The 13,144-nt window shown below is 36.8% G+C and overlaps 1 protein-coding gene across 1 annotated transcript in view; it reads left to right on the top strand.

Moving 5' to 3' along the window:
- Positions 1-12,898, top strand: part of CNBD1 (cyclic nucleotide binding domain containing 1) — a gene marked incomplete at its 5' end in the record, with an annotated part of 182,348 nt that extends 169,450 nt beyond the window's left edge. The window contains 2 exons of the mRNA XM_007954912.1: positions 7,994-8,103; positions 12,734-12,898. Of these exons, the coding sequence (XP_007953103.1) occupies positions 7,994-8,103; positions 12,734-12,898 (275 nt within the window). The remainder of the gene's footprint in view (positions 1-7,993; positions 8,104-12,733) is intronic.
- Positions 12,899-13,144: the final 246 nt, after the last annotated feature.

Genomic DNA, 13,144 nt, shown 5'->3' with positions numbered 1-13,144 from the left:
TCTTGGGAGGGTAACAAGGGAGCCGTCTGAGCACTAGTGACTGGGTTTTACCCCTTTCTCCTGCTCTTCCGGCCTGCTACTCTGTGCTATGCCTGTGCTTACCTTGCTCCCGGAGACCTGGTCTCTCTCGGGAGGGTAACAAGGGAGCCGTCTGAGCACTAGTTTTTTGATAATGCCATTGAATTTGGGATGTTTACCTAGATGATCAGGATGATCAGAACAATTGGAACAGCTAAGGGAGACTGACTGTCTGTCATTTTTAATAATGTGGTGGCTTGAGTGTTGCTGTGAGGCTGGAGGCTATGTCACTGGTGTTTCAAATGCTAACAAGGTTATCCATGGTGGACAGGTTTCAGTGGAGCTTCCAGGCAAAGACAGACTCAGAAGAAGGAAGAGGCCATTCACTTCCCAAAGAATTGGCCAGTGAAAACCTTATGAATCACAGTGAACTACTGTCTTATATATTACTGGAAAACTGTATGAATAGCCCTGAAAAGTTGTGTGATATATTGCTGGAAGATGAGCCCCTCAGGTCAGAAAGCACTCAAAATATGACTGGAGAAGTGCTGCCTCCTCAGGATAGAGCTGACCTTAATTATGTGGATAGAGTAAAGCTTTTGGGACCCCCATTTGCTGGCGTGGCACATCTTAAGATGAGAAGAAACAGCTTTAAATATCCATTAATAATAGGAACATGGAATGTATGAAGTATGAATCTACAAAAATGGGAAGTTGTCAAAAATGAAATAGAATGCATTAAAATTTATTTTGTAGACATTAGTGAGCAGAAATTGACTGGTTTGGGTCATTTTGAATCAGATGATCACATGATCTACTATTCTGTGAATGACAAATTGAAGAAGAATGGCATGGCTTTCATCATCACAAAGAATGTGTCAAAATCTATCCTGAAGTACAATGCTGTCAGTAATAGGATAATATCCACACACCTATGAGGAAGACCAGTTAATAGTACTATTATTCAAATTTTTTCACCAACCACCAAAGCCAAAGATGAGGAAATTGACCATTTTTACCAACTTCTGCAATATGAAATTGACCAAACATGCAATCAAGATGTGTTAATTATCACTGGTGATTGGAATGTAAAAGTTGGAAATGAAAAGAATCACTGGTAGTTGGAAAATATGGCCTTATTGATAGAAATAATGCTGGACATGACATGAAAGAATTTTGCAAGACCAATGACTTATTCATTGTGAATACCTTTTTTCAACAACACAGTGACTATACACGTGGACTTCACCAGATGGAGTACACACGAATCAAATTGACTACATCTTTGGCAAGAGTCAAAGGAGAAGCTCAATATCTTCAGCCAAAACAAGGCCAGGAGTTGATTGTGGAGCAGACCATCAATTGCTCCTATGCAAGTTCAAGATGAAGCTAAAGACAGTTAAAAGAATTCCATGACAGCCAAAACATGATCATGATTATATACATCCTGAATTTAGAGACCATCTAAAGAATGGATGTGATGCACTGAACATCAATGGCCAAAAACCAGAGGAATTGTGGCATGACATCAAGAACATCATCCACGAAGAAAGCAAAAGGGCATTCAAAAGACAGGAAAAGAAGAAAAGACCAAAATGGATGTCAGAAGAGACTGAAACTTGCCCTTGAATGGAGAGTAGCTAAAGCATATGGAAGAATCTATAAGATAAAAGAGCTGAGCAGAAGATATCAAACAGCAGCTCAAGAAGACAAAGTCAATATGATAATGAAATGTGTAAAGATAATGAAAATGTGTAAAGTTAGAAAACCAAAAGGGAAAAACACACTTGGCATTTTCAAGCTGAAAGAACTGAGGAAAAACTTTGATCTTCAAATTGCAATATTGAAAGATTCCATGGGCAATATGTTGATTGATGCAGGAAACATCAAAAGAAGATAGACAGAACACACAGAGTCACTATACCAAAAGGAATTGGTAGATGATCATTCTTTCAGGAGCTGGCATATGATCAAGAATCAATGGTACTTAAGGAAGAAATCCAAGCTGCACTGAAGGAATTGCTGAAAAACAAGGCTCCAGGAATTAACAGAATACTTACTGAGATGTTTCAACAAATGGATGCCCCGCTGGAGGCACTCACTCAGCTATGCCAAGAGATTTGGAAGACAGCTACCTGGTCAACTGAATGGAAGAGATCCATATTTGTATCCATTCCAAGGAAAGGTGATCGCACAGAATGTGGACATTATTGAACAATATCATTAATATTGCTCACAAGTAAAATCTTACTGAAGATATTTCAAAAGCGGTTACAGCAGTATATTGACAGAGAACTTCCAGAAATGCAAGCTGGATTCAGAAGAGGATGTAGAATGAGGGATATCATTGCTGATGTCAGATAGATCTTAGCTCAAAGTAAAGAATACCAGAAAGTTGTTTACTTATGCTTTCTTGACTAAGCAAAAGCATTTAATTGTGTGCATCATAACAAATTGTGGGTAACATTGAGAAGAATGGGAATTCCAGACCACTTAATTGTACTCATGAGGAACCTGTACATAGGCCAGGAGGCTGTCATTTGAACAGAACGAGGAGATACTGCATGCTTTAACATCAGGAAGGGAGTGTGTAAAGGTTATATCCTTTCACCATACTTATTCAATCTGTATGCTAAGCAAATAATCTGAGAAGCTAGACTATATGAAGACAAACATGGCATCAGGATTGGAGGAAGTCTCATTAACAACCTGAGATACACAGATGATACAACTTTGCTTGCTGAAAGTGAGGATGACTTGGAGCACTTACTGATGAAGATTAGACTACAGTCTGAGGTATGGATTAAACCTCAATATAAAGAAAACAAAAATCCTCACAACTAGACCAATAAGCAGCATCACGATGACTGAAGAAATGACTGAAGCTGTCAAAGTCATGTTACTTGGTTCTACAATCAATGCCAATGGAGGCAGCAGTCAAGACATCAAAAGATATTGATTGATGCAGGAAACATCAAAAGAAGATAGACAGAATACACAGAGTCACTGTACCAAAAGGCATTGGTGGATGATCATTCTTTCAGGAGGTGGCATATGGTCAAGAATCAATGGTAGTGAAGGAAGAAATCCAAGCTGCACTGAAGGAATTGCTGAAAAATCTGTTGCAAAAGACTTCTTTTGAGCGCTGAAGAGAAAATATATCTCCTTGAAGACTAAGATGCACCTAACCCAAGGCATGGTATTTTCAATTGCCTCCTATGCATGTGAGAGCTGGACAATGAATAAGGAAGATGGAAGAAGAGTTGAAGCTTTTGAGTTGTGGTGTTGGGGACGAATGCTGGAAGTACTGTGGAGTGCTGAAAGAACTATCAAATCTGTCCTGGAGGAAGTGCAGCCGGAATGCTACTTGGAAACAAGGATGGCCAGCCTTTGTCTCATCTACTTTGGTCATATTATCAGAAAATACCATTCTCTGGAGAAGGATGTCATGATTGGCAAAGTGGAGGGTCAGCGAAAGAGGGGAAGGCCCTCAACAAGATGGATTGACACAGTAGCTGCAGCGATGGGCTCAGGTATAGTAGGGATCATAAGACTGGCACAGGACTGAGCACTGTTTCATTCTGTTGTACAAAAGGTTGCTATGAGTCGGGCATGATTCAGTGGCACCTAACAACAATAACAACAGCAGCAACATATGTCTCTTCTATGGAATGAGATTGCTTGAGAATTTTAGCTGTATTAGTTCAGCTTTTCTACTGAAAACTTGCCTTCAACACAGAAAAGTGCAATGGGCTTCATCGTTTTGGATGTTACATATGCTTCTCTGTGATTCACATAAGGTTTTGCTTTCAAGAAAAGCTTTATTGTATTGCAGCTTTGATAATTAAGAGCAATTGGTTTCCTTAGTGTAAGGAGCTATGCTGGTGCAGTGCCTAAGGTATTTGACTGCTAACCAGAAGGCTGGTGGTTCAAACCCACTAGCCACTCCTTGGAAGGAAGACTGGGCAGTCTACTTCTGTAGAGATACTACCTCGGAAACCCAAGGGGGGGTCGCTATGAGTCGGAATCTACTCAACAGCAGTGAGTTTGGCTTGGTTTGGTTTGTTAGTGTTTGTTTAAGTGTGTCCTTTCCTTACCTTGCCAGGATACTATACCTTCCTTTATATCCTCATTGATTGACTAAAAGAAGTCAAATAGGCTCCACTATTATAGAACCTTTTGACAGAAGAGTACCTTTTGCTTTTAAGAGTAAAATCTGTCTGTACAATGTAAAAGGAACCCTGGTGGCATAGCGCTACCTGAAAGATCAGTAGTTCAAATTCACCAGCCACTCCAAAGGAGAAGATAGTGTAGGCTGTTTCTGTAAAGATTACAGATTTGGAAAACTTATGGGGAATTTTGACTCTGTCCTAGAGGGTCACTATGAGTTGGAATCAACTTGACAGAAACAGGTATAATATGTACACATAATTCAGCCTACATATTATATTTTCATATCTTAAGATAACTTTTGATATCATAATTTGGCTGTAAGAAAAATATCACAAGAGCATTAGGGTGTTACCATAATTTACATTTAAAGAAAATAAATGATAAGTACAATAGACAAAACTTAATTTTTTTTTCATTATAAACTTTGAATGTTATATGAGGAAAGAGGTAAAGCATCTTTTTGTAAACATGTCAACAAAATAATTGAAATGCCACTTGTGATTTATTTTATAGTATTTTTCCATGGTCAGTTTGTGTTCATTTTAATTTTTTTGGTATTAAGTTATTTTTTTTTACCAGTTGTTACTTTGTTCTTTTTTTAAAAAAACATAATTTTAAAAGAGATATACTATTCTTAGTATCTTTATTATTTTTATACCATCAATAATTTTTCTCTTTTTCATATATATTATCATTATTATTACTTTCTTATTTTACTTTTATTGTGGTGAAAATATACACAAGACTTCACCAACATAACAACTTTCACATTTACAGCTCAGGGACATTGATGACATTTTTCATGTTGTGCCAGCATTATTTCTAAACTTTTCCAAAATATTCTATTCCCATTAACATAAACTCAATGCCCCACAAACAAAAGTTTCCCCTTTCCTCCTCCTCCTGGTAACTACTAATAATCTATGGTATAAAATATATATATATACCATATATACATATAATTTATATATATAAATTTTTTTCAACCTATCTAGGAGTTTACTCCTTCCCCTGTGATCCCTGGTAATGAACAAAGAAAATTCCCTTCCATTAATAAACCTTTCCTTGACTTTTCACAATAGTGGACTAATGCAATATTTGTCCTTCTGTGACTGACTTATTTCACTCAGCATAATATCCTCCAAGTTCATCCACATTGTATGGTGTTTGGCAGATTCTACATTGATATATATTCTTTTACACTGTGAAATAAATGGAAATTTTTTTTTAATATTGGAAAAATGTTTTGTAATTATCTATAAACATTAACATCAGTCTGCTTTATCAGGTCATGAGAAAATGCCTATTGTGTCTATATTTTGGTTACTACTGTTATGTCATGTTTGGAGTTTTCAGAAAGAGATATTGATGTTTCATAATGAACAAAGCAGAAAATTATTTTGAAATAGTAATATATACATTTCCGTATTGTCTCATTATTTAAATGAAAATTATGTTGATAACTTATTTAAAATTTTATCTAGATCAGGTGTTTCTTATTTTAATTTCTTTTAATACACTGATAATAATGTTATAATACATCACCTTCAAGTATATCTTGATCATAAGATGGATTCACAAATTTGAGCAAATATTATTAATGTTAATAATATGATTCTTTGTGCAATACTATGTCTATACATCACACTAGATACTTTATACACACTTAATTAGTATTTGTTAAGTATGAAATACCAAAGCCAAACCTGCTGCCACTGAGTCAATTTTTACTCATAGTGACCCTAAAGGATAGAGTAGAACTGCCCCACAGAGTTCCCAAAGCTGTAATCTTTATGGAAGCAGACTGCCACATCTTTATCCCATGGAGCTGTTGGTGGGTTCCAACTGCCAACAGTTTTGTTAGCAAAAGACTGCTTAACTACTGTACTATCCTGACTACTAGGGTAAGAATAAAACCAAAAAAACAAATTCACTGCCATGGTGTTCATTCAACCTCATAGAGACCCCACTGGGTTTTCAAGGCTGTAACTCTTTATGGAACCAGACTGCCCCATCTTTCTTCTGCAGGGAAGCTGGCGGGTTTAAACTACTGGCCTTTTAGTTAGCAGCCAAATGCCTTAACCACTACAACACCAGAACTGCTAGGGTATAGAATAAACCCACTGCTGGCGAGTCGGATCCAACTTATAGTGACTCCTCCTTGGGTTTCTGAGGCAGTATCACTATAGAAGTAGATTGCCCAAACTTTCTTCCAAGGAATGGTTGGTCACTTTGAACTGCCAGCCTTCTGATTAGCAGTCAAATGTTTTAGGCACTATGCCACCAGACTCTTAATTTTAACATTTTGATGAAAAACATGAAGCTGAGAGAAGTATTGTAATTTATCTAAGGCCACATAGTAAGTGGCCAAATAGGATTTCAACTAGGCAGGTATGATATCGAAGGCATTCTTTTTTGGGGTGTGTGTGTGTGTGTGTGTGTGTGTTGTATGTGGGAGGAAGGGTGGGGGAGGGATGCTGGCTTGTACACGTTCTGGAAAGTCAGTCATTAAATACTCCAAGCTTTTTTTGACCCAGTTGTTAAAGCATTGGAAACTTTAAAGAGCAATGGTGGAAATGTTAACACAAGAGAAATCAGCAAATGATACAAATCAGGGCTTACCTAACACTCCTCCCTCCCTCTACCACACCAGACATTTTACCAGAACTGGAAATCTAATGCCATAGATTTCTCAATGTATACATCCGTATTAAGTTGCAGATATAAATATCAGGCCTAAATCTTTTATCACATACCAAATATTGCGTATACATTGGCAACCATTAGGAAATTTAGCATCATTAGTTATTGAGTGGTAGCATAGTGGCTAAGACACTTGACTGCTAACCAAAAGGCTGGAGGTTCAAACCTACCAGCCAGCCCTCAGAAGGAAGATGGAGCAATCTACTTCCATAGAGATACTGCCTCGGAAACCCAAGGAGGGGTCGCTATGTGCAAAAACGGCAAGGAGGTCACATCTCCTGACCTCCTCTAACCCCACAAGAGGAAAACAAAATCACCATCAATAGCCCAAGGCCTATTGCTGCAAGGCCAGACATGCTGCCTCCTCCAGCCCTTTCACCAACCATTCCTCCCAAAGCACCCACCACCTCTCTCCTGGGTTAGATAATTCACTGCAGTGGCCACACAGAACTCACAGATTATGGGGTTTATTAGGGAAGTAATTCAAGTTCAGAAAAAACGCTCAGTCTCTCTCCCAGCCCACAGTCTCTCTTCTAACAGTCTCTCGCAGTCTCTCTCCCAACAGTGAGTGTTCCTTGGTGTCTCACTCAGCAATGCATGCCTCTTTCCAAGCAGTGTGCATCTCAGGAGTGCATGTCTCTTTCAGCAGCATGTCTTCTTCATCCAGCAGTCTGAGAGAGACTTCTTCTGCCTCTAGGAGGCCTCCTTTTGAGGCTGGCAGAGTGGTAAAACCAACCAATCATAACATCAGAATTCTAAGTACCTGAGAGAGAGTGAACCTCCCAGAACATTACTTTGTGTTGCGCCCAACAGAAATACCCCGGGTGGATAACTTTTACAATCAGGAGTTCCTCAGTCAGGAGCTCCTCAGTTGTTCACAGCAAATTCCACCAGAGTTTACAAAGACTTATGGCTAGAAAAGCCACACTAAATAATTTACTACACCACACTATGAGTCGGGTTTGACCCATGGCACATAACAACAACAACAACAGTTATTGAGCTAAATATGTTGACTTTTATTGTCATATTAGAATACCTTAAATAATTTCTTATAGAGAAGAATGTGTGAAATAATAAATTCTCTCTTTTTTTTCAGTGATGGTGGAAAGTGGAAATATAATTTCCTATGTGGCTTACATCAATTCTGGTTATTGTAACATTTATAGAAGTATTGTTGGACTTGTGAAACTAGCATTTAATAAAGTGGTAAGTTTTATACTTGTGTCTTCTCTTTAAGCAATTAATTTACTTAACTGGGTTAAGGATACAGAACATATTTTCATATGCTTTCTGAATATTCATTTATTTTTTTCATGAAATTTCTTTTAAAATATTTTGCCCATTTTAAATAGGACTTCTTTTCTTTCTTTCTTTTTTTTTAAATCTAGTTGTGAGATATAGAAATGACCAACAAGCATATTAAAAGATGCTTAACATTTTTTACTCATCAGAAAAATCAGAGTCATCACAGAAACCATATCAAGGTTTTACTAAAATTAAAAAGACTGGCAGTATCAAGGGTGACAAGTAGAGCAAACAGAACTCTCATAGATTGCTAGGCAATAGAATAGGTTACAGTCTTTTTGGAAAACAGTTGTCATTTTCTTATAAGTTAAATACACTTACCGTATGACCTAGTCATTCCACTTCTGCATACTTACTCAAGAGACTTAAAAATAAATATCTAAAAAAAACCTTCGTAAAACTTCTCAACCAAAAAACTAGAAATAATCCAATGGTCGCTGGCAGTTGAATGCATAGAACATTGTGAAGTTTTGATACAATGGAATGCCACATATCAATAATAATAATAATAATAATAAACCTAATGAAATATGCAAGCATACAAATGAATCTCAAAAAAAATTAGGTTGAACAAAAAAGTCAAACTCCAAAGAGTACATTCTATATGATTGCATTTTCACAAAGTTCTAGAAAAGAAAAAAATAATAAATGTACAGTATTAAGTTGAGATGATTTTGTTGAGCACAGTGGGTATATTGGTCATGGATTACAAAAGATCATGGTAAACTCTTGGGGATCATGGATATGTTCTATATCTGATCGGGATGTCAGTTGTACAGGTGTAGAGTTGTCTAAACTCATTAAAGTGAAACACAGGAGCATTTTATTTATATAAACTATAACTTAGTAGATTTGATTTTTTGAAAGATGAATTACAAATCCACTTGTGAGGAAATAATCTCTTACTCATGTCACCTATAAAAACTGATACAAGCATATGTTTCCACAATAGAAATTATATAAAAATATGTATATATTTATATACTGCAAAGTCACATAGAATACTAGCATACTTTTTTTTAATGTAGAAACATTACATTTTAAGATATTATCATATCTTATACATGGTCATGTTATTGTTGTTGGTTATCATCAAGTTGATTCTGACTCATGGTGACTGCTCCATAAGGTTTTCAGGGCTGTGAACTTTCAGAGGCATACTGCCAGTCCTGTATTCCAAGGCGCCACTGGGTTGTTCAAATTGGCAACTTTCTGCTAGTAGTTGAGAGCTTAACCATTTATGTCACCCAGAGACTTCTATACTGTCATAATGTCAGCATATTTGTCATTGCATACTTTTATTATCTAGACCCAATTTTGTTTTAATATGAAAATTTAAGAAAATAAGTACTTTGATAATTTTATTAACAGATTAGTTTTCTAAAGTTCATAGGAAACTACAAAAAACATTTTTTCTTTTACTAGGGGCCACAAGTTCAATTCTATTGTTTAAATTTACATTAAAATATAAAAAGAACATACATTTTCAATGAGAAAGTAACTACTTTTTTTGCACAAGTGTTATTTTCCCTCAACTCATTTCATTGTTTGGGTGGTGAGAGCAACGTTATTTAAAATAATAACAATTTTTGTGTTTGAGGAAACTGCTTAGCTACAACATCATTTCTCTTCTACACTGTCCAGGAGTATATAGAGACATTTCCAGTGTTCTGAGAACCTTTAAGTCTGAATGGAAAAGTATGTTTTGCAGGCTTACTAAGTTTAAGGTTTAAGAAAGCAGCATTGGATGGATTGTTAAGAGACAGGTGTTGATATGGGTAAAGCAAAAGCAATATAACAAAAGCATGTGACTAGCACAATATCACTAAGGAAAAGGAAGACATGGATTGCTGCACAAGGGATACAGGCAATATAGGTAAATATGATTTCATACACAATGCTGCATTATCAGTAAAAGCTAACACTAATCGATGGGAAGATATCTAGGTAGACAGGCAAGAAGATCAGTTATGGGTAGGAAAATGGGAATATACCCATGACCATATGGGGCTCTGGTGGCATACGGCCTAAGGCATTTGACTGCTAACCAAATGGTGGGTTCGCAGTTCAAACCCACCAACCACTCCATGGAAGGAAGATTGGCCAATCTACTTCCATAAAGATTTACCACCTCAGAAACCCAAAAGAGGTCACTGTGAGTTGGATTTGACTTGATGACAGTGAGTTTGTTTTTTTGTTTTTTTCCAATACATAGATTTGACCAAAGATATTTTTGCAAACATATTTGTATGTGCTGTAAAAATGTCCATAAGTTGTTTAAGACTAAAAGAAGGCAAAGTTAGGATAGCTTCTTAATCACAGCTAAGCACCTCAAGGGATTGAGTCACTAGGCCTGTAGGCTGGGGACCATGGTTGTGGGAGACTTTAAGCTCAATTGGCACAACATAGTATATAAAAATATTGTTCATCTTACTTCTGTGAGTAGTGAATGGGGTCTTAAAATCTTGTGAGTGGCCATCTAAGATGTAACTATTGGTTTCTTCCCATCTGGAGCAAAGAAGAATGAAGGAAATTAAAGATGCATGGAAACATCCGAAGGACTAATAGACCATGAGAACATAAGCCTATATGACCCCGAGGCCAGAAGAACTAGATGGTGCCTGGCTATCAATGCCAACTTCTCAGAAAGAGATCAAGATTTAAGATCCTGGATAGAGTGGGAGAAAAAAAATGTGGAACAAAACTGAAAAGAAAAAAAAAAATAAATAAAATAAACAAACAAACCCAAAACATTAAGGAAGTCAGATTTATTAGTTGGATAGAGACTAGTGGAACCTCTGAGACTAATTCCAATTCACACGTCAGGCTTGGAATGAAACTAACTCTGGTGGTTTAACTCTCAGCAAAAGTATAGACAGGCCTATGACCTGAACAGCTACACCAGGATGATGCATCCCTTAAAACAATCAAGCATAGATCAGAAGGGAAGCATTTGCACAGGGAGAAAGCAGGGATGGAGGAATGCATAGACAAGAAGGATCCAGGGAAAGGGTGACCATAGAGAAGTGGGAGAAGAGCTGTTACAATGAGGGGAATACAATGAGGGGAATACAATGAGGGAAATACAATGAAGAGTGCTGTTACAATGAGTTCAATATTTCCTAAAACTCCTGGTGAATTGAAATTTAATTTTCAGATCCCTCAGTGACTGAGGAACTCTGACAGTGCAGTTATTAAAGCATTTGGCTGTTAACCTAAAGTTTGATGGTTCAAACCCACCAACCAGTCTGTGGGAGAAAGATGAGGCAGTCTACTTCCATAAAGATTTACAGAGTATGAAAACATGTGGGGTAGTTCTACCTTGTCCTGCCGTGTTGCTATGAATCAGAATCAACTTGATGGCAATGGGTTGGGTTTTGAAGTGGCTGTGCTTCACCGTATACAATGTGTATGCTGAGCAAATAATCTGAGTAGCTGGACTATATGAAGAAATGATATCAGGATTGGAGGGAGACTCATTAAACACTTGCATACTCAGATGACACAACCTTACTTGCTAAAAGTGAAGATGACTTGAAACACTTACTGATGAAGATCAAAGACTACAATCTTCAGTATGGATTACACTTTGACATAAAAAATACAACAATCCTCACAACTGGACCAACAAAAAATACAACAATCCTCACAACTGGACCAACAAGCAACATCATGATAAAAGGAAAAAAAGATGAGGGTGTCAGGGATTTCATTTTACTTGGGTCCACAATCAATACCCATTGAAGCGACAGTCAAGAAAGTAGATGACATATTGCACTAGGAAAATCTGCTGCAAAAGACCTCTTTAAAATGTTAAAGTGCAGAGATGTCACTTTGAAGACTAAGGTGCACCATACTCAAGCCATGGTATTTTCAATCATCACATTTGCCTATGAAAGTTGGATAGTGAATAAGTGAGTCACAGAAGAATTGATGCATTTGAATTGTGGTGTTGATGAAGAATATTGAAAACAAAATGGACTGCCAGAAGAATGAACAAATCTGTCCTTGAAGAAGTGTAGCCAAATGTTTCTTGGAAATGAGAATGGCCACACTTCATCTCACCTACTTTGGTCATGTGGTCTGAAGGGACCATTCCCTAGAGAAGGATATCATACTTGGTAAAGTAGAGGGTCAGTAAAAAAGGGGAAGACCTTCAACAAGAGAGAATTCCACAGTGGCTGCATGGAAGTGTTCAAGAAGAGCAGATTGAGAGGATGGTGCAGCACTGGCCATTGTTTTGTTCTGCTGTGTCTAAGATCACTATGAGACAGAGCCAACTCAATGGCACCTAACATCACTTTCAATTACCTAAGATATTCTGAAGTTGTCTATCAATTAATTCTTATTCTAATATAATTGAAACACTTATCTGAGTTAATGATTTCTCTGCTTTGAACAAAATTATTAGTTTTTTAAATATCAGGCACTAAAATGACTTATGAACAGTGAGTTTCTGATCATATTAAAACTATTTATTCATTATAATAAAGTGGTTGAATAATACAAAAATTCTCTGTATCACTTACAGAAAAAAATTCGAAAACTTGTCTACATGGGAAAACTTAAGGAGAAGGAGTCTTTTGGTGAGATTAGTGTTCTTCTTCAAGTTCCTTTCACATGCACAGTCATTACTGGAATGGAGATTGAGGCAGCCATCATTGAAGATACAGACCTATTTGGTAAATACAAATAAATATCTTTTATTTTAACAATTAGATTATGTTATTCGATGACTTTTTCTAATGGGCATCTCAAAGCCTCGATGCCTTTCTGGTTTAAAAGCATGTTATATTCCCTTGTTCTGTATGAATGGCTGCCTGTTGGTCCATGTATAGGTTCCTCAAGAACACAATTAAGTGTTCAAAATTTCCATTCCTCACAGTGAATTTTTTATGATCCACACAGTTGAATGCCTTTACATATTCAATAAAACACAGAC

The sequence above is a fragment of the Orycteropus afer genome, unplaced genomic scaffold (genome assembly GCF_000298275.1).
Source record: "Orycteropus afer afer isolate SDZICR_OR568_19922 unplaced genomic scaffold, OryAfe1.0 scaffold00479, whole genome shotgun sequence".
NCBI classification, from domain to species: domain Eukaryota; kingdom Metazoa; phylum Chordata; class Mammalia; order Tubulidentata; family Orycteropodidae; genus Orycteropus; species Orycteropus afer.
Note: the sequence above shows the minus strand (reverse complement) of the source record. Positions and strands in the feature narration are given on the sequence as shown.